Source organism: Numida meleagris, chromosome 2 (genome assembly GCF_002078875.1).
Source record: "Numida meleagris isolate 19003 breed g44 Domestic line chromosome 2, NumMel1.0, whole genome shotgun sequence".
NCBI lineage: Eukaryota > Metazoa > Chordata > Aves > Galliformes > Numididae > Numida > Numida meleagris.
The window spans coordinates 41,570,107-41,591,937 of NC_034410.1; the positions used below are offsets into that span (position 1 = coordinate 41,570,107).

The window sequence follows — 21,831 nt, forward strand, 5'->3', positions numbered from 1 at the left end:
TCACTAGAAAACTCTGCTTCCTTTTGAGAAACCTGAAGAAGGCTGCAACTTTATTCCTGAGACATTTCAATGTTAACCAAAAGATAATGTGCTAATTGAAGAAAAAAATATCTGCAGAGAGGAGATGATTGATAAAAGGACTTCTTGTTTTCCAAATGTCAGTTCTCTGTAAATATTTCGCATAACTTCTACAACCACATTTATCCTTTTTTTGGCATTCCTGTCTCAGTGGTAAAAGTTCAGTATCTGAACATATGAAGATAGTAGTTAAGTGCGGGGGCGGAATGGATTTCTTCTGAATTTACTGTTTGGTAAAACTGGGAATGAGCACAGATGGAATCTAGGCTTTAAATTCTCCTTAGTGAAAGAATAGGGGGGGAAGGAGTAACTAACTGGGGCACGTGAAGTGAGGCTTTCTGTTTGCTGTACTCCAGGACGCAGTTTTGTGGGTTTTTCTTTTTTCTTTTTTCTTCCCAAAAGACTTCAGAAGAAATGAAGTCAGGATGTAAAAACTGAAGAAATCTAACTGAGATACTTCATTAGGTAAGAAAAAGCTACATGATCACATACTTTGCACTGTTAGAGATGGGATTTGAAGTTGCCACAAGAAAGATTGTGTTCCTTCTCTTAATATATGGACAAAGAAGGAGGAAAATGTTCCCAAGGTGTGCAGGGAGATTCCGCATGCCACATGGTAATAAACTACAGGTGAAAAACAGGTGTTGCATCAAAATATCTTTGCTTTTTATAATGCACTTCAGAAGCACTGACATCTAACTATGCACTTCTCTCTGGCAGCAAGCATCTACTGAATGGCTTTCCTTTAGTAAGTAAAACATTTAAGTACATAAAACTGATTATCTGATTAAAATGAAAAACAAAATATAATTGCAAGTAATCTCTATGAAGAATTTAAAGAATTCAAGAGTGCTATTGATCTGCTTCTTCATTTGAGATTTCTTGTATGGGTGGGTCTCTGGGAACAAACAAGAAGGAAGAATACTGACAGTGAGATATACTGCAAAATATTATTTTTTATACTGGTTTCTAAGAACTTTAAATATTTTTCTTTTTTTCATAATAGCGTTAAATAAAATACAGTAGAGTTGAAAGTAGGTGTTTTTATTTTTGGAGTTGCTGTCTTAGTATTCACATAAATTATGTCTATATATATCTTTAAGTAATTAACTACTGGCATGTGTATTAGGTATCCTGTAAGAGGACTTAACATATACAGTGTTATATTCCATTAAGTTTCCATATTAATATTGCTAGCTTAATATGCAGAACTGATAATGCTCCATGATACTGTATCTGAGTAATCTAGGATTTGATCTGTAGTATCTGAGCTTTAATGCTTCTTTACTAGTTTAGCAAATATTGAAGAATACATTAAGGAGGCATAAAGTACTTCTGTTAATACTGTATATAGTGTATGACTGGAAGCTCATGTGATTTCATGAAAACTAAGCAAAATAAATGGTAAAAGTAGGGAAATTAATCTGTATGTATTTTAAAATCGCAATGTCTCTGCATTTAAAGGAACTGCCTGAAGTGTGATATCAGTTTGGGCTGTTGAAGGGGAAAGTAAAGAGCAAGTTGGAAATTGGTTCCCTCAGTGTTTAAGTAGACTGGGAGAAGCATTTCAGGCATGGTGTCTCTGACCCTAAGAACAGGGAACATTGTGAGCCCTAATGCTGGGAGAGGATGTAGGGAGCAAGTAGAGACCACAGCCATTAGCAAGTGTGGAGATAGATAGTTACATAGCTATCTATGTAATAGCTATTGAGCTATCTTACTGTGCAACTGTAAGAGAGAGACTATGGTACAAAACTGAAATGATTACTTCACAGAGGAAAATCTAGCTCCTTGCTAAACTTGTAACTGAAGTTTGTGTGTAGGACTGTAGGTAGTCCTGGAAGCATGGTGATACTAATTCCTTTGAGTTTTTTACAAACAGTGCTTTGCTCTGAAAACTTTCACCATTATAGTTAGGGGAAAGTGAAACTCAGAAGAATTTAATGGCAGGGAGGTTATAACTAGATGATCTTTAAGATCCCTTCCAACCCAAGCCTTTCTATGTTTCTATGATTTACTGCCAGAAAGACTTTGTTTAACATGAATTGTTTGTGCACATAACATCTGTGAAGCACATTCTGGCTCTCCTTCTTGATTTCAGTCTTCAGGAAATTCTTTGCTTCAGACTCCATGCATGGGACACTGAGTCTTTTATTCCTTGAAATCTTCACCTGGTGATGCAGAATAGTTTAAATATTCTCCTGTTATGTTAGTGGCAGTGTGAGGTTTTCTATTAATGCTATTTGTGAGGGCAGCACTTTGTATGCACATGTGGCTTTTGCTTCACTGGGTGGACCATCTTTATCTCAAACCATGAGTTCTCCCACTCCTAACTTCCTGACCCACTCTCCACCATCCCACTATGGAGCAGCTGCATGGTGCTGCCTAGCGGGGTTAAACCACAACAGATAATTTCTTTGAAGTTGCTGACCTGCCCAAGTGATGAAATTGGCAGGAAAATTATTGTTAGGTTCTGGGACAGCTCATCTTCTTGCAGAAGATGTTTGTGTTCTATTTGCTCCAGAAGAGAGAGAAATCTTTGCTTCTTTTACTTTGTGTTCCAGGGAGCATCTAGGAGAGTTATCAGATTGGCTAGAAATATTCCCTGTACTGATAATCAGGCATCTGGCTGGGCTGAATTGATGCATTGCTTCCTGGGTAAAGACTATGAGGGGGAAAAAAAAACATTTCAGAGAGCAAACTACTCTCTGCTTTTACAGTGTTTTAGATTACGTTAAATAGTTAACTCTTCCAAAAATTCCAAGGAGTCATCTTTCTATATGTCTGTCCTGTATGTCTGTCCTTCTGTACATTGTTTCCAGCATTTCAGACAACCTCAGAAATGTCTCCTGAAAAAATCTTTCACCTTCCTTTTTCTTAAATCCATTAATCAAAACTTCTGGCCTTTGTAACTGTCAGAATGTTTGAGATATGCTGCATTGCAGAGAATATTCTATCTATTTATCAGAAACAAGCAAGTTGATGATTCAAGTGAAGAAATAAGTGGAGGTCCTTTCATTCTTGAAGGTAGTAAGTGTATGAGTTCAGAGGTCTTAGAACCAAAATAAAACCTTGCAGCAAGATGTAAATTTGCGTAGGGGTATTTTCTGACTGGCGGGAGTTTTTCAAGGAAAAATACTGGCAGCATTTTACTTTACTGCCCTTGAATGCGTACTTGTCTAGCTGCATTGAGAGATGTACATGTGGCTTATTAAGATCACAAAATCGTGGGGGTCAGAAGGAACATTAGAGATCATCTAGTCCAACCCCCTGCTAAAGCAGGTTCCCTGCAGTAGGTTACTCCGGTAGGCATCCACATAGGTCTTGAGAAGGAGACTCCACAATCTTTCTGGGCAACCTGTTCCAGTGCGCTGTCACTCTCACAAGATCGTATAGTTCAAGATGCTTACTGTTCCTCTGACGCAGGTATTACACATCATATGGTAATAAAAGTTAGTGGTACTGATATTTTTGTTTTGGATGTCATTATAATATTTAAGTGTATCACAGAGTAAGATTTTTGCTGATTAAAGACTAAAAAGGAGGCTGTAATGAGATACAGTAGTGAGAATTGGTAATTATCAAAGTGATCAGGGAGAATGCTGAAGAGGTTCACTAGCTATCAGGGATATATATAGAAAATTTAATGTTCAAGACAATTTAAATGTGAAGATGTCATTTAAGATGTTGAAAAACTTATTTGGTATGGTTTCATATATGACATATCAAGCTTTTGCTTGTGTTAGATGTGCTTTTTAAAGAAAACTGCAATATGCAGAGGCATTGAAGGTTTCTACAAAGCAACCCAGTGTTTCTTGCCGCTTTTCCTTTTTAACCACCATTTAGTACCTGGAATTCCTTCTGGTGCATAGGGATGTTAGTTACTTCTAGTATCTCTGTTTTACGGCAGGACTAGTGATAGGTAGCATCCCTAAGTGACAGTTTTCTTGAAATAGATCAAAAGTGTTTTTTCTTCTCCCCAAAGATGTTCCAAAGAACCCTTCAGGAGCTAGAACAGAGCTTGCTGTGGTGATGCCTGGAAATGATATTTTGTTGTTGCTTGAGGGTAAAATATGAACTTGAGTAGATTTTTATTCATTTTTTTGTTACTTCCAAGACCTAGGATAATATTAAATGTCATTACTATAGGACACTGGGACTTAACCCTGTGCTATGATGTTAGACCAGCTGCAGCCTTTCCACTAGATGGTATTTGCAGATCCAAGATATAATTTAAAACTCAGTGTAAGAAAGTGTTAACTGCAGCATTTGGTCATTAACTTTGTTTTCACAGATAACTGGCTTGCTTTTTCGGTAGAACATAAATGATGTTTAGAATGTGACAAACAATCTGACTGGCTTGTTATCTTAACACAAAACTACAGATGGTTTCAAGAGAGATTAGAAGAATTTATATAAAGTATATTCCTCATCCAAATGAAATCGGGAAACCCTTAGAGCAGTCCATGATGAAGGCAGAATATTCCTACATTGCTTAACTTTCTTTTTGTACTCTTTCCTTAACGTAAGAGCCATTGACAAAGACAAGGGATTGGGCAAGGTGAACCTCTGTTCTGATCACTGGGACTTTTTTTGGTCACTGGTGGCATGCAGATGTTCATAAAACAAAACTGACAGAAATAAAGAAAATATGCATATATGTGAATATATCCTGCCTTCAGCACATACCTTTAAGATACTGAGAAGTCTAATCATAGGATATTAGAATCCTTAGAGTTGGAAGGGACCTCTGAAGGACATTTAGTCCAGCTCCCCTGCAATGAACAGAGACATCCCCAGCTAGATCAGGTTGCCCAGGGCCTTATTCATCCTCACCTTGAATGTCTCCAGGGATGGGGCATCAATCACATCACTGGACAACCTGTTCCAATGCCTCACAACCCTCACTGTAAAAGATTTTTTTCCTTATATGTAACTTAAATCTACCCTCTTGAAGCCATTTCCCCTTGTTCTATCACCAATGACCTTGCTAAAAAGCCTGTGCCCTTCTTTCCTGTAGCTCCCCTTTAGATACTGAAAGGCTGCTATCAGATCATTTTGCAGCCTAGTCTTCACCAGGCTGAAGAGTCCCAGCTCTCTCAGGCTGTCCTCATAGGAGAGGTGTTCCATTCCATGGATCATTTCTGTGGCTCTTCTCTGGACATGCTCCAACAGGTCCATGTCTGTCCTGTACTGAGGACACCACATCTTGATGCAGTACTCCAGGTGAGGCCTCAGCAGCGCAGAGTAGTGGGGCAGGATCACCTCCCTTGCCCTGCTGGCCACAATTCTTTTGATGCAGCTCAGGATATGGTTGGCTTTCTGGGCTGTGAGGGCACATTGCTGGCTCATGTCCAGCTTCCCATCCACCAGTACCACCAGGTATTTTTTGGCAGGGCTGCCCTCAATCCTTTCATCCCTCAGCTTGTATTGGTAATGGGGGTTGCCATGACCCAGGTGCAAGTTCTTGCATTTAGATTTGTTGAACCTCATGAGGTGCACCCAGGCCCACTGCTCAAGCCTGTCTAGGTCCCTCTGGTTGACTGTACCCCACAGCTGGGTGTCATCAGCAAACTTGCTGAGGGTGCACTTGACCCCACTGTCAATGTCATTGATGAGGATATTAAAGAGTATCGGCCCCAGCACTGACCCCGGAGGACATCACTTGTCACCAATATCCATCCAGACATTGAGCCATTGACCACCACTCTCTGAACTCAATCCTGCAGCGAGTTCTTCATCCACTGAACAGTCCACCCATCAAATCTATGTCTTTCCAATTTGGAGAGAAGGATGTTGTGGGGTACCACATCAAAGGCCTTACTGAAGTTGAGAGATGGATAACATCAGTGGCTCTTCCCTTATCCACTGATGCAGTGACACCATCATAGAAGGCCACTACGTTGATCAAGCAGGATTTGCCCTTGTTGAAGCCCTGCTGGTTCTCCAGTATCAGCTCCCTGCCTTCCATGTGCCTTAGCATGGTTTCCAGGAGGATCTGTTCCATGATCTTCCCCGGCACAGAGGTGAGACTGACAGGTCGGAAATTCCTGGGGTCATCCTTTTTACGCTTTTTAAAAAATGAATGTGATGTTACCTTTTTTCCAGTCACCAGGGACTTCACCTGATTGCCACAACTTTTCAAATATTATAGAGTGGCTTAGTGACTACATCAGCCAGTTCCCTTAGGTCTCTGGGATCCATCTCATTGGGCCCAACAGACTTGTGGATGTTCAGGTTCCTTGGGTGGTCACAAACCTGATTTTTGCTTACAGTGGGAGGGATATTGCTTCTCTGATCCCCTCCTACCAAACCAAACATGTGTGGGCTGTGTGGCAAACAGTAATCAGAGAAGACTGAGGCAAAAAAAATTGGTGAGTAACTCAGTCTTCTCCATGTCTGTTGTTACAAACCAGCCTATGTCACTCTCTGGGGGAGTACACCCTCCTGGACTTTCCTGTTCTGGTTGAGGTACCTGTAGAAGTACAGGCTCTTGTTCTTTTTGGCATCCCTTGCCAGGTTCAGTTCAAGATGGACCTTGACTTTCCTGACCCCATCCCTACACAGCCTAACCTAATGTGTGGATTAGCTTGTTATGCTGTAGCCAGAGCTTGGATGTCCTCTTCCTCATTTTAGATTCAATTCCATACCAGTTCAAAAGGGGAATATTCCCATGTCTGAGAGTGTTTTCTCCTGAGAATGATGATTTTTGAATTCCAATGAGAATGTCTAGGAATCCCTCCAGTAGCTGAGAGGGTGAAGTGGCTTGTTTTTCCTTGCTGCCTGTTTGCTTTTGTGTGCCTTCGCATACATTTCCCTGTCTGCTACTAATAAGTCTGGGCTGTATTCAAGCCAATATAGGTATTAGGCATTAAGCAGTTTCAGAGAGACAGATGCTGGGGAAATCTGTGTGCAAGTCAGCTCCAAAACTAAATTCTAGATAAGTTATTCTCATCAGAGTTCCAGATGTCCTGAAATAATATATTTTATTTGTTTATTAAAAAACTCACAATGTAGAGTTTACTGAAATTGTACTCAGTATTGAACGCAATCCTGTAATATAAGTGGTTTAAGCTATCCCTTTGTTTTGATCTGCATGTCTGCCAGGATGAACCAACAGGTTCAAACAGTTACCTGAGACAGAGCAATGTTTGGCTTATTCCACACTTCTGGTAGCTTAACAATGCTTTGTATAAAATTTTGGCTGTACAGAGCTGGTAGAAGATAAAGTTCAGTAGCCATACATCTCCCAGACCAATATACCTCCAACAGTAGCTGTGTATTAAGTATGAGATTCTTAGGGTGACCCCAGTGGAATGTTTTTTTCAGTTACTCTGTGTTTGAGGATAATATCTGAGTTATGTCAATTGGCAGATAGAATGTAATACCTCTTTCCAGAAGGAAAATCTGAGGATTAAAATGGTTATTTCCACAAACATGTCAGCTCAGTAGCATTCAAAAATATAATCAATTGCTAGCTGCTATTAAGAAAGGAGTAGGGAATGAAACCAAGATGATGATTATGACCTGGCTTGCCATTTCCTTTTTATTCTTTAAACTATTTAGTGTATTTGTGTTCTACAATTGAAAATTTTTCAAAACTGTATTGTTCTTCATTGTTTAATGTGCTCAAGCTTAATGTAGCTTAATTTTGTACTTCCTTGATGAGATTTTCATTCCCATTTCACCTAGCATTGAATTGTGGCGCTTCCATATAGCATCTTCAGTACTAACTGGCATATTTAACTTGTAAATAAATGCATGTTCTTATCTATGGCTACTTTATATAGAGGCACCCACCAAAATTTTCTTTTAAATAGTTGTGTGATTAGATAATTTCAAGGCTAGACCTGAATCTTAGAAGTTTAATTTCCATTAATCTTGTATTGTGAACAGCTTGCTTTCTCTTGAATTTGGGATTATAGTAAGTATAGTTGTGTGATCAGAAAAAAAGTATGACTGTGAGAGCAGTTCATTTCAGTTATATCCTGTACATCAGTGTCAAGCACTAACAGTTCTGCATTCAAAACATGTATGTATGTTGAACACAAGGGAAGAAACTAGGAATTTGAAATGGTACTTTATAGGAATAGAAGGCCTGTGTGATGTTAATAAAATGCACATGAAGCCACTTCACTCACAACTATCAAGCTCCTGAGAAATTATGCTCTGTATTTCTTACTTTGTTTTTCTAGGGAGACTTTCAAAATGGATGATTGGAAATCACTTCTTGTTCTTCTCTTTGTATCCACCTTCAGCACTATAGATGCTCAGCAGACTGGTAATACATTAAAGAAATGTATCATCTTCAAATTAATAGTTTTTCTTTTCCTATGTGTATTCAGTGCCCGAGAGACGATGATTAGTGACAGTTTACTTTTTGTTTAACTAGGGATGATATGTTTTTATGATGCATGCATCTAAACTATGATAGGAGAGTTTTCCTAAAAAGAGTAAAATGAAGTGCAGCAGCTCATTACAACTTATTTTTGTTCATGCATGCTGAGGTTATGTATTTTCAAAAGCAAGGAAGAAGTTTTACACTTAATTGGAAATTGCAGTGTGTCCTAGCTGAAAAATTTTGCAGCCCAGATATGTTATTTGCTGATTGCAAGAATGCAAAATGCAAGGTAAATCCAGGGCTCAGCATTATTATCTTAAATCTTCCAGAATAACTGACTACTGCTTGAGAAAGCATTCTGTTCAGTTGCAGAACACATTCATAGTGTTTCTTGGTTTAAGGAAATTGTTACCATTTCATTCATGCCCTAATATTATCATATGCTCCTGAAAGGTGTGGAAATGCATGAGTACAGTATTTCCTATGAGTAAATGTATTTAGTCCTCTTTAAATCAGTGTTGCTTGTTAGTAATGTATGCTTGCAGTCTGGAGTCCAAAGTGTATGAGTAACTTTTCTTTGTAGCTCACTTGACAGCAGGTCAATCCATTCTTATTGTTGTGGTTCACATACAGAAAAGACTACAGCAATTACCATATGCATTCTCTCCATATGACTTTGTATGAGCAAACTGAGTATGGAAGTTATGTTGGTGTGAGTTTCAGCATCCCTTCTTTGCCTAACAGTGATATGGAAATATATGCCATCAGACCCTCTGTATGAAGAACAAGGGAAAAAAGGAGCTTAATGTACCATGCACTGAATTGTTACTCAACACCTACTATAACAAGAATGCTATCTTAGAGAAGATAGAGAAATTGTCTTACTTGGGAGGAGGCACCAAAACTGGGCATATCCTTCAGTTTATCGTAGAGAATCACTTCATTACAAGTGCTGGTGGCAAAATAAATAAAGGGGTTCCTCAAAGTGCTTGCTGCGGTAAGAACTGGGCAAGCTGAAGATTATACTCAAAACTCATCCACAGCAGTCAAGGATGCATAGGCGTTAAAGATTTTGCTCTGCCTGAACTTCAAAAAAATAGTGAGTGAGCCAGCAGTTAAGCATGTCTATGAAGTGAAAGGTTTGCATAGTTTGCCTGATATGTCCTGAAAGAGCTATTTCTCCCCAGCTTTGATGTTTTTTTCTATTTGTAGATAAAGTATATAACTGCAGTGTATTGCCAAAATAGAGCTTTCTTCTTCCATATGTTGTGAATAATACCAACTCTAAGCATTACCAATTTTGAGTAGAAATCTACTTTTAAAATATTCAAAATAATGGGAGTGGGGAAAGGTGAAGAGAGGAAAGGAAAGGCAGAAACATATGACAGTTACAATTTGTCATGAACAAGAAAATGTATATTCATGAACAATGTTAGAGAAGAGATTATACTAATTTGTTTTTCTGTCATCTTCCTTGAGCAGCTTGCAGTAAAGCCACACTGGCAGATGTTGTCTTTATAGTGGATACTTCAACAAGTATTGCACAGGAAAACTTTCAGAAGGTGAAGAGCTTCCTCTCCTCCTTGGTCTCAAGTCTTGACATTGGCCGTGATGCAGTCCAAGTTGGACTGGCCCAGTACAGCAATAAAGCTTATAAAGTATTCTTACTGAATTCATTGAAAAATGATGTTTTGGAGCAGATTGGGAATTTGCCATACAGAGGTGGAGAAGCTTACATAGGAAGAGCTCTGGATTTTGTCAGCAGAACGTATTTCACAGAATCTACTGGTAGGAGAGCTAAGGATTATGTCCCTCAGTTAGCTATTCTTATCACTGGTGGAGAATCCAATGATGAAGTAGAACAACCTGCCAAGAAACTTAGATACAGAGGCATTTCCATTTATGTTGTTGGAATTGGTATCCAGAATATAACTGAGCTTCAGCAAATAGCCAGCAAACCTTTCCATAAATATCTGTATAGCATTGGTAGTTTTGATGACCTTCCAGATCTCTCCACAAGACTTTTGCAAAACTTCTGCGTTGCAATTGAAAGCCAGATACAAGGTAAGGAATTGTCCTTATACTTGTGCTATTTCAGTTGTTCATTCCATGTAATTGTGAAAATAAAATGTAGAAAGGTGGTCTTGGTTTTGATGTTATTTTATACAAATGTTGCTGTCATGTACCTCCTCTGAAAATAACGGGGCTAATTTTGAGTTAAGCCATAGTTCAGGATGATGCCCCTGTTCTTCTTAACACATTTCAGTGCCTATGTTGAAGTCAATGAAGTTTAATTGTTAAAAACAAAGATAAGTTTATGCTTAGTGCTCTCTGTAAGCAGAACCTTAATGGACTGCAAAGAAAGTGAGTTGGATCCACTGATTCAATTAAATACACTCAATTTCATCTCATTAGTGCTGGTAGAGCCAATAATAGAAAACTGTTTGCTTTTAGGTCACTGAACAGTTTCACAGAATTAGTTATCAAGCTATGCTTTTGGACACTTTCTCAATGCTTCTAAAAACCTAGTTCAAAGTAACCATTCTAGGAATGAGAAAAATGAAGAGAAGCCATATTTTCTAATCCTTTCAATATATTTTTCTGAACAGCAGAATTCTCAGAAAATGTGTTTTCTGTTTTGTCAAAAGCTGTCATTGTTGAATCATGAAACGGGATGAGATATAAAAATAAATAAATAGGCATGGTAGCAAAATTAATATCAAAACAAAGAAAAATGGAGTTTAAATCAGTAATAAATATTTAAAATATTAAATGTAAATTATAACTACATTCTGTTCATTTCTAATTCTGCAGAGGTCAGCATGGACACCCTTACTGCTTTTCTCGATGAGAAAAAGTTAGGTTTTACACACTACTGTTGGTACTTAGCCAACTGGCTCTAATCTCCTTTTCCATCGTAAACTATTTTCATTGAAAGACATGTTTAGGCCCAGTTTCATTTTTTTCTTGCATCTGACTTCCCCTCCCAAAATGTGCATATCTTTCCATTGACTGAAATTGAAGTTAGAATATTCTATTTTATGTTCTGGTGCTTCCTCTGATATTTGAAAGGATGTTCTGCCTTTTGGAAAAAGTCCTCATGGGATTGTTGTCAAGATGAGTTTATTCTGAAGCATTCAGATGGATCCAGTTCTTAAATGCAACCTACATTATAGCAGGGATGCAGAAGTCCTTGATAAATGGAATATTACTGGAATTAAATGATAAAGCGTGCAATCTCACTCCCAGAGTATTAAGTAGAATATTTGGTGGGAGGAAGGTGAAACTTTTTCTATATAAATACTGCCAGATATAGAAGATTCTCAAGACATTTTAAAGACTTTTTTAAAAAATGAGGTTGTTTTCATTAGAATTCTTTGTTTAATTTGTCAAAAGATAATATTACAGCTGTTATGTAGCATATTTAAATGGTATGCTGTAGACTTAAAGTTCATGTACAAACTTAAAATCATGAAGATCGATGACAAGGTTGCAGATCTTGTTTAGCTTACATTCAAAGCCAGGTATGGGTATAGGTGTCTCAGCAGCTCTTTTGTATTTTTTCCTCTATGCAGCATTCACAAAACAATATGCTGATGTTATTTTCCTTATTGACTCCACTGAGAACATGAAGCCTTCAGCATCTGAGAGGATAAAACACTTCATCTCCCAAATAGTCAGACAGCTAGATGTTGGCCTTAACAAGTATAGGATTGGCCTAGCTCAGTTCAGTGGTATAGGAAAGGTGGAGTTTTTACTGAACACGTATGAAAACAAAGAAGAGGTGCTTGACCACATTCAGCGCAGCATTGCATTCACTGGAGGCTCATTGCAGAATGAAAGTGCCGTGAAGTTTTTGCAGAAAACCTTTTTAGTGAATGGTGCTGGAAGTCGGCTCAGCGAAGGCACTCCGCAGGTTGTAGTGATCTTCACATCTTCTGGATCCAGAAACAGTATCATGGAGGAAGCCTGGATGTTAGAAGAGATGGGGGTAAAAGTTACCTCATTTGATGTTGATTACTTTGACAGGATAGAAGCAACTGTTAGAGAACCCTTTAGCAAAGATTATCAGATTCATGAAGTGGAGAGCATTGACCCTGTGCAAAGCATCGTCAGTGACATGGAAACTTCACTTCAGAAGCTTTATGACCTTGATTCAAGTGTGCCAGCAGGTACGATGTATCAGAAGAGCAAAACTGGCAGGCTGAGTAACTAACTGGTAATCCAGAACAATGTCTCAGGTGGCTGGGAGGGGAAAACAGAGTGCAAATAACTGGCAGCTTCACCTTTACAGAGGTGTTCTACTGAAAAAAAATATATATATATTCACCACTTTTAGTTGTGTAGCTGCAATGTTTGCCTGTGCATAATTTGTTGTAAATCTCTAACTTAGGAGAACAGGGTAGTGGTCTTAAGGGGTTGGCTGCAGTGAAATTGCCTGTTCTGAATGAGGGGACAATTTTGCTTGGATTTTGTTTCTAGGAAATGGCCATAGGGGATTTTGTATTTAACTGTAGTCCCACAGTGTGACCTACAGTAATCTTATCTTCCTTTTATTTACTTTGCTTTCAGTGTGTTCCAGTGCAACAGTGGCAGATATTGTGTTTCTTGTGGATGAATCCAGCAAAGTTGGGTCAAAAAACTTCCAGCTGATTAGAGCTTTTCTGTTAAAAATTGTTAATGCCCTAGATATTGGTCCAGGCAATGTAAGAGTTGGACTAGTGTTGTACAGTAATGAACCAAGACTAGAGTTCACTCTTGACACATTCAAGGATAAACTGGAAATCTTGAACTACCTGAAGAATTTACCATATCGAGGTGGGCAAGCATATACTGGAAGAGCGATTGAATTCCTGAGGAAGAAGGTTTTCACTCGAAAGGCAGGCAGCAGAAAAAAACAAGGCGTGCAACAAATTGCTGTGGTTATCACTGATGGACAGTCCTTGGATGATTACACTGAGCCAGCATCAAAACTAAGACGTGAAAGTGTTACAGTCTATGCTGTGGGCATCCAGAATGTCACAGAGGACAGCAAGCTTGATAAAATTGCAACTTATCCCCCAAGGAATCATGTTACCACCCTGAAGTTTTTTCTACAACTGCCAAATATCAAATGGAAAATAAAGAAACAGCTTTGTAATGAGATTGTGACAAAAACGTTTGTAGTCCCATTACAATCACAAAGTCTGAGGAAAGGTAAGAAGTATGCATAAAATTGACATTTCAGTGCTGCCAGCCTTATTGCTGATGTGTACAACATCTGCAGTTAATGCAAGGGGAAATTAAAATTCAGAAATTTTTTGAGATGTTTATAAAGTTCTGGTGGTGATGGACCCAAATATCCTCCAGCCAAGGTCTGCCCTGCTTGGAACTGTCCTCTACATATTCCTTCCCTTTTGGGGAACTGTGTGACAGGAAGCTTTTGCTGCTTCTCCTCGAGCAATTTCCAAATCTTCCTTATGATCAAGTGAATGCTATTCTTCTCAGGATTCTCCAGGTTAATTGTCTGTTGTAGTTTGCTTAACAATTGTTAGCTTAACAATATCTACAGATAGATTGAGTTGCTTCTCTGTTACTTGAATCCAGGTTATTTTTCTATAACAGTTCAAAATGTTACAATCATTTGTAGGGGTACAGTGATTCTGAATTCTGACACTGATGAAATAAAATGTCATCTCTCACCTCCAGAAATAACTAGGCCATGCTGTTACTAACAGTTCAGGAAGCTAGTCTCTCATAATACAAACCCTGGTAATATTTTATCTTCATACCTAAATTCTACCTAGTCTGTCACAAAAAAGCTTCTCTTACCATTCCTTTGCAAATTAGCTTTGGCTGTAGCTGCACTACTTCTTTCTTTTGTCTTTGCAGGCTGCCACACTGTTAATGTACCCCACTGTATCTGTCTTCTATTCTATTTTTCTTACTTTAATATCTGTTCCAGCCTTAACTTCTATCCCATTGTGCTTGCTGTCCTTTATTACTGAGTGCCAGTAACGATGGCTTTAGTTATTTTATTATATTGCTTTGATGTATTTCATTGGTGCAGAGAAGTCTGGTAATCTCTTATTCAATTTATTCAACACTCAAGATTTTACAAGCTTTTAAACTGAAGGACTTCCCAAATAAAATAACTAGTAGTGTTTAGTTATCTATTTTTTAAGATTGTGTTACAGTTAAGTGATTTTCTTTCTCCTGGAAATGTCAAAACTTCTGTAACCTTTTTTCTTGTTAATTAGGTTGTGTGGACACAGAGGAAGCTGACATTTATTTCTTGATCGATGGCTCTGGCAGCATATATCCATCTGACTTCCAGGACATGAAAACATTCATGAATGAGGTTATCAGAATATTCCAAGTTGGAGCTAACAGTGTTCGCTGTGGCGTGGTTCAGTATGCATCTGAGTCAAAGACAGAAATCATGATAGGCCAACACAACCAAATGATGAAGTTAAGAGAGGCAATTGAGAATATTGGCCAAATTGGTGGAGGTACCAAAACTGGAAATGCCTTAAGGTCTATGAAAAGTCTGTTCAAAATGGCTTATAGGGCAAATGTTTCACAGATCCTGATAGTGATTACAGATGGTAAATCTGAAGATGGGGTGAATCAGGAAGCAAGAGAGTTGAGACAACAAGGAATCATTATCTATGCCATTGGCATCAAGAATGCTGTTCAACAAGAGCTGGAGGAAATAGCAGGGACAAAAAATAGAATGTTTTTCGTAAATGACTTTGATTCCCTGAAACATATTAAACGTGAAATTGTGCAAGAAGTCTGTTCAACAGATGGTAAGATCATTTCTTAAGCTTAATCTCTTCCAAGCATCTAGTGTTAGAATGCGTTCATACAATTTTGGTTATTCTGGAAATGATATTGCTACATACAATAAATAGAGATTTGGATGTGGGTGATCTCAGACTTAGCCATGTCAAGACTAGATAACCTTTCAAGATACAAATTGTACTAGTCACCAAGCAAAATAAAATGAGGCCGAATAGCAGAAGTAAAAATTCTTCAGGTAAGAAAATGCCCTAGAGTAAAAACCTAAGTACTTGCGTATTGGCGTATCCTGACCCCGTGTCATGAGAACAGACATAAGACCCAGTGATAATTGCCTGCAGTCTAATATCAGGATACTTCTGGTTCTGAACAGGTGAATAGTCTGAGCATTGCAGAATGCTGTCTTTTAAATTCAGATTATTCAACGTATGAATCAGGGGATGTTTTTTTGACATGTGCAGACTACTCTTACCCAGGGATTTACAGGTCTTACTGCACAGCATACTAACTTGGAGGAAGCCAACTATATCAAATGGCAGAATTCTTTCATTTAAAACTGGGAGATGAAGAAAGGCTCTCCAGCCTTCCTTTACTTGTTAGCTATTAAGCTTCCTCTTTACTCTCTTCAGTATACCTGCTGAGGACATCTATCTGCCCATACTGTTATTTACAGCATTTTTTGGCTTTGATACAGCTAAAATGTTAAAAGTGCAGATGATATTTGTGATTTAGCCTATTCCTTTTTCTTTATTTCTTAGTCTGTAAAAATGTGAGAGCTGATGTTGTTTTCCTCGTGGACAGTTCAAACAGTATTCGTCCAGCTGAGTTTCAGAAGATAAAGGATTTCATGCAGTCATTTGTCACCAAGGTAGATGTTGGGCTTGATAATGTTCGAATTGGCTTGCTTCAGTTCAGTTCTGAAATAAGAGAAGAGTTCCAGCTGGACAGATACAGCACTGTATCTGATGTGCAGAGAGCCATTCAAGAAATACAGCAGATTAAATTGGGAACGCTGACTGGGAAAGCACTGACCTTTGCTGCCTCTTACTTTGATCGAACTAGAGGAGGACGTCCTGAATTGAAACAGTACCTGATAGTGATCACTGATGGAGAAGCCCAAGATTCAGTAAAAGACCCAGCCAAAGCTATACGAGACAAAGGTATCACTATATACGCCATAGACGTGCTCCAGGCGAACAATTCACAACTTGTGGAGATTACTGGCACTCAAGACAAAGTGTTCTTTGAGAGTGAAATGAACTTTTCAGAAAAGCAGATTCTCTTTGAAATTTGTAACCTACAGAAGTGTGAGTAGTGATGACAACCCTCTCTCTTTATTCTCTTTAGCTGCTTGCTTTTTTTCCCGTTAATTCTTTATAAAGGAGGATTTTGCTTTCCATGCTCACAGTGGAGTTTATCTGACCCCCCAGATGATACACAGTGTCAATGCAGTGAATTGTGGTATAAGAACCTATGTTCTTTTACCAAAAGAACTTGTTCTTTTTGCAGGTTGTAATCTCATTCTTTTCCTCATAAGCAAGTAAATAAATATTTCCCCTTCTCTGTAAAGATACCCAAGCCTTCATTTTTAGTTGTCTTCAGTGTCTCTGCGCTTTGTGGTTACAGCTGGAACATGGGAACAGAAATCCCTATACAAAGATTTGAAGGAAATAAATGAGTGAGGGTGAGAGACAGAATTTATAACCTTGTTTCTTTTTCTTGTCTTTCCACTAACAGTGTGCAAGAGAGCAGAAGCTGCTGATATCATGTTTGTAGTGCATGGATCATCTGGTGTTACAGACCTGCAGTTCAAAAACGTGCTTCGGCTTGTAGAAGCAGTAGTTAACAACTCAGTGGTTGGAAAGGACAAAGTTCAGTTTGGTGTATTGGTCTATAGTTCCAATCCAGAGGTGCAATTCTCATTGAATTCATATGCTTCCAAGTCTCAGATTAGAGAAGCAATATTCAGCTTGAAGCCTCTATCAGGCCAGCCCTTCACAGCAAGAGCTTTGAGCTTTGCCAGGCAGAGATTCGGTGTGATCTATGGTGGACGAGCATCATCTCTTGCTGTCCCTAGGATCCTTGTTCTCATTACTGATGAACCAACAGTGCCATCAGATAAAGACAACCTTCCCATGGCCATAAGAGCTTTGAAGGAAGATAGAATCATTTTAATTGCTGTTGGAGTGGGCAAAGCAAGCAGAGAAGAACTTGAAGAGATTACTGAACATCAAGAAAGATTATTCTTTGCACAGAGCTATGATGCACTGGAAAACATACATGAAAACCTTACTCAGATAATGTGTGAGAAATCTAAGCCAGGTAAATAGACTTTTGAACAGATCCTGTAGGTCTTTTTCTACAAATGCAGTGTTCAAAGCAAATATCTGTGTTAAATATTTTCTATGGACAGAATAGGAGGATGAGTGGAAAAGTCTGGAAAGAGTTCTATGCTTAAAATACAGCACACATGAAGATGCAGTCACAAAAGTTACCTCCTACCAATGGTCTTCCATCAGCTATTTTCAAGGGGTTTCTTACACTGATGGAGGCAGATGTCTTTAACTCCTAGCAACTATTTTTCATTCACATATTAGTTGTTTAGACTTAGGCAACTCTGCCCTACTATGCATAGCTCATCCTGAAGAGTATTAAATTTCAAAGATACAGATGTTCACATGTGTTAAAACAAATGTATCACCGTACTACAATGTGTTTAGGTGGTTCAAATGCCACCATATACGGGAAACTGTGGTAAGAGCATGAAGAGCCATAATAAACATGTACAAAAATTTTGCTAAAAATCCAGTGAACCTGTACTTAGTGGAAGTGCGGCCCTTGCTGACAAATGTATATGGTGGCTGATTCCACCTGCCCTGCACACAATCTTCTCAAAGTATGCTTTGGGCTTAGAGAAGGACCCAGTGTATTAGGAGATCTTATTTATCAAAACACTTATCAAAGCACCTGTGACACCTGTAGAAAGACTTCTTTTCTGTGGGTCATTTTGCATTGAAAGATGGCTTCTTGACCACCCTTTTTTCTTGCTGCACAACATACAGAGTCAGGTTCTCTCAACCAAACAATTAGATCCAATGAAGGGCACCTCTGACACCCTGAATGGAAACTGCCCATAAGTACGTGAAAGAACTCTACTTAGGAAATGAAAATGACAGGTGAGATTTTTCTCCAGGGAGAAGCTGTCTTTCTCCAGAGCAGTCATGTAGTTCAAGAGCTTTTTCCTCACAGTGGCCTTTCAAGTACAAAGAGGACAAGTGCCTCGAGTGTGGCAGTTATTCTGACTTCACTTCATTAGTAGGTAAAATCTGACCTTCCTCTGCTGCCAAATTGACTTTGTTTACAAGTTCTCTTTTTTTATCGTTCCCCTTAGACAGTCTTTTAGCTGATACGTAAAGAACTGTGATTTCTTCTGCAAGTTAGTGCTAGAAAGGGAGGAACTTTATCTGTGCATGGAAGGTCTGAAGGTTGATGTTGGATAGATGACGGGTAGATGATGTCCTTGTGCAGTCTCTTGGTGAACAGCATTTCTGACTAAAGGCTTACACTGAAGTTAATAAGGAAAAAGTTAAACAATGCTAAGAATGTTTCTCACTAATTTTTTGTTGTTGTTGTGTTGTTCCCTGTCCTTGCTTTTTCCCTAAGTTTGCAGCAGTCGTGTGGCAGACCTGATATTCTTGATAGATGGATCAGGAAGTATATCAGAAAATAGTTTTTCCATCATGAAGACCTTCATGAAGGATGTTGTGGACAATTTTATTATTTCTAGGGACAAAGTACATGTTGGGGTAGTCCAATACAGTCATGAACCCCAGAAAGAATTTTATCTTAATGAGTTCTATAGTGACACCATTATAAAGGAACAGATAAACAGAATCGAGCAACTGAAATCTTCTACATTCACTGGCAAAGGACTGAGGTTTGTCCAGAGTCTTTTTGAGCCTGACAATGGAGGCCGCAAGAGCCAAGGAGTTTCACAGAACCTTGTTGTGATTACGGATGGGCACTCTGAAGACATAGTGGATTATGAAGCAATGGCTTTGAGAAGCAATGGGATACATGTCTTTGCAGTTGGTGTAGGGACTGTAAACTCTTTTGAGCTGCTTCGAATAGCTGGTGATGCAAGGAGAGTGTTTACAGTAGAGAACTTTGATGCGCTGAAAACTATCAAGAGCACTATTATCAATGAGATCTGTGAACCTGAAGACCCGGCTAACCAGGGTAAGCAGCATAAATCTATGGTTGGTTATGTAATGGAGAATATCCACATGGCTGCATGCAGTTCCTAGCAAAAGTACCCAAGCATGCTGGGAAGCAGTGCAACCGTTCTACCAAAAAGCTCTGCACAAGTTACTCAGTTTTGTAACTTTGTAGCCTTGCACCTTTCTTCAGAAAAGAACCATTATGCTTTTAGCTGTGGTAAATTGTTTCTGAGGTGAGACAGTGCTTCACATCTAGCATTCACTGTCATCATTCCTCAGTGCCTGAAGGGCAGATGTGCCTTTGATATCACAAGAGAGAAAACAGACAATTCAGTGATATTTGAAGAAGAGCCTTTCAAAAAAACTGTGCTTCTTACAGCTAAGTATGACCGTCCTGTTCCAGTGGAACTGTCAGTAGCAACTGTTGACAAAAATTAAGTCCTCCAGAGGTACTGTGGAGAAGCTGTAGGGGGAAAATCCGTACAGAGTTAAAAAAAAAAACAAAACAACACTGTTCCCTGAAATGTTGATGGCCTTTATAGCCCAGCTATTCTCTGAATCTTGAAGTCAGATGGGCAACCTCACAACCTCTGGCTAACGGGCAACTTCACACCTCTGAGTGAGGTGTGTTTTTATATGTGTATGTAGATATATGTAACTGTTGAAGAGAAATACTTTCTTGCAGTGGACTAAACAGAAACACAATTCTAGGGCCTTAAATGGATTTTGTAGCTGTAAAAATGCATTGACTGTGACCTTGTACATTGAAGGTTTTTGTACTGCTTGGAAGTAAATCATACTCTTCAGAGGGCAGATAGTACTGCAAGTGGGAGTACTGAAACATAAGTTTGTATTCTGAGGTGAAATTATTTCTGGATTTATTTGGTTAAACAGCTGAAACACATTCGTCTTCCCCTTGGGCTTTTCTCCCTGTTTCTGTAATGACTAAAACAAATTTTAATTTCTCTTGTAAGCTCTGTATGTGTACTATCTGCATTGCGTTCTTTTATTACATACCCTTGGCTCCCCCTACAAACAGAGCTATGAATGACAAAACTGCAGTGAAATTGTTATGACGAATATGTCCGTATGAATTAGCCCAAATTAGCGAACATAAATAACAACCTTGTGTTTGTTAAGTGTTTAAGAGCTAGTGGGTGAAAGAGGAATAAAATTAAGGAAAGTGCTGTTTTCCTCATAAAATTACATGCCTCAGACTTCCTTGCAGATGTTCAATGACAGATGATAGTGCATCTGGGGACACAGAATAAAATCCAGCATGACAAGAATCAATGTACAGAAGAAATAATGGAGTACTTTGGCTGCTTTGTTAGGGCAAGATGGTTGTAGTGGAGGAATTAATCACGCTGCAATATTTGCTATTGTTATCAGGAGCTCTGCAATCAATTCTGTAACTAAGGTAGCACTCATTGCACAATGGCTATCAGACATTACACGTAAGGGGTTCTGCCACTATCGTTTTTGTTTTGTTGGTCTGCTGTTCTGTATTTGTATGTATTATCTGATCTTGTGATAAAATGATAAAGCACAGTTAGCTATCAAGCTTCAAGTTGCAGTTGGAATATGTGTTGCATATTCTCAGTTGTTAGCAAAGCTTACAGAAATATTTGCAAGACTAAGCCCTTTGAGGCCCTTTGGCAGCAGAAGAATAACAGTGAGAACAGTGAGCTGTTTTGCGTTTGTATGTGTACATACGTCCAGGAAATAAGATCAGTCCTTAGTAGCTGCTAGTCCATGTAGCCTCAGTGAAACTGATGATAGAGGATTAGGTTTTCTGAAAATATAAAATACCATCTCACTGATTCTGACTTCTGGTTTTAAATCTACTATGTTGAATTTTGCTCCACTCCCATGATTCTGTGTCTTAGTTTCAGCTGGGACAGAGTTGTTTTTTTCATACTGTATGGTACGATGATATGTTTTGGTTTTAGTAGAAAAACAATGTTGATAGCACACCAACGTTTCTAGTTATTGCTGAGTGTTGCTGTCCAGAGTCAAGGCTGTTTCAGTTTTCTCAGATTTTCCTACTGTCCTGCCAGTGAGGGGCTGAGGGGTAATGAGGAACTGGGAGGGGACAAAATCAGGACAACTGATCTAAACTGGCTGAAGGAATATTACGTACCATCTGACATCATGTGGGAGGAAAGTTAGAAGAAGGAAGGAGTTCGTTGATGGCCTGCTTGAGAATGAGCTGGGCATCGGTCAGCGTGCGGTTAGAAATTGCTTGTGTATCGTGTACTATATATATATATATATATTGTGATAACTATGATCTTTTTTTACTATTCCCTTTCTCTATCTTAGTTTTTATCTCAACCCATGAGTTTTACCTTGGTTTTTGTTTTTTTTTTTTCTGATTCTCTCTCCCATTCCACTGGGAAGGGGAGG

General features: G+C 38.7%; 1 protein-coding gene across 2 annotated transcripts in view; it reads left to right on the forward strand.

Annotated features, from left to right (window-relative positions):
* The window catches only part of COL6A6 (collagen type VI alpha 6 chain), a 52,768-nt gene continuing 31,170 nt past the window's right edge, over positions 234 to 21,831 (forward strand). Inside the window, exons 1-9 of one of the 2 annotated variants that reach the window (XM_021387719.1) lie at positions 234 to 543; positions 8,274 to 8,359; positions 9,902 to 10,483; positions 11,995 to 12,591; positions 12,992 to 13,615; positions 14,659 to 15,210; positions 15,961 to 16,509; positions 16,940 to 17,524; positions 18,866 to 19,441. In XM_021387719.1, the coding sequence (XP_021243394.1) occupies positions 8,287 to 8,359; positions 9,902 to 10,483; positions 11,995 to 12,591; positions 12,992 to 13,615; positions 14,659 to 15,210; positions 15,961 to 16,509; positions 16,940 to 17,524; positions 18,866 to 19,441 (4,138 nt within the window). In that variant the 5' untranslated portion in view covers positions 234 to 543; positions 8,274 to 8,286. The remainder of the gene's footprint in view (positions 544 to 8,273; positions 8,360 to 9,901; positions 10,484 to 11,994; positions 12,592 to 12,991; positions 13,616 to 14,658; positions 15,211 to 15,960; positions 16,510 to 16,939; positions 17,525 to 18,865; positions 19,442 to 21,831) is intronic. The other variant, XM_021387718.1, reaches the window with a different exon arrangement.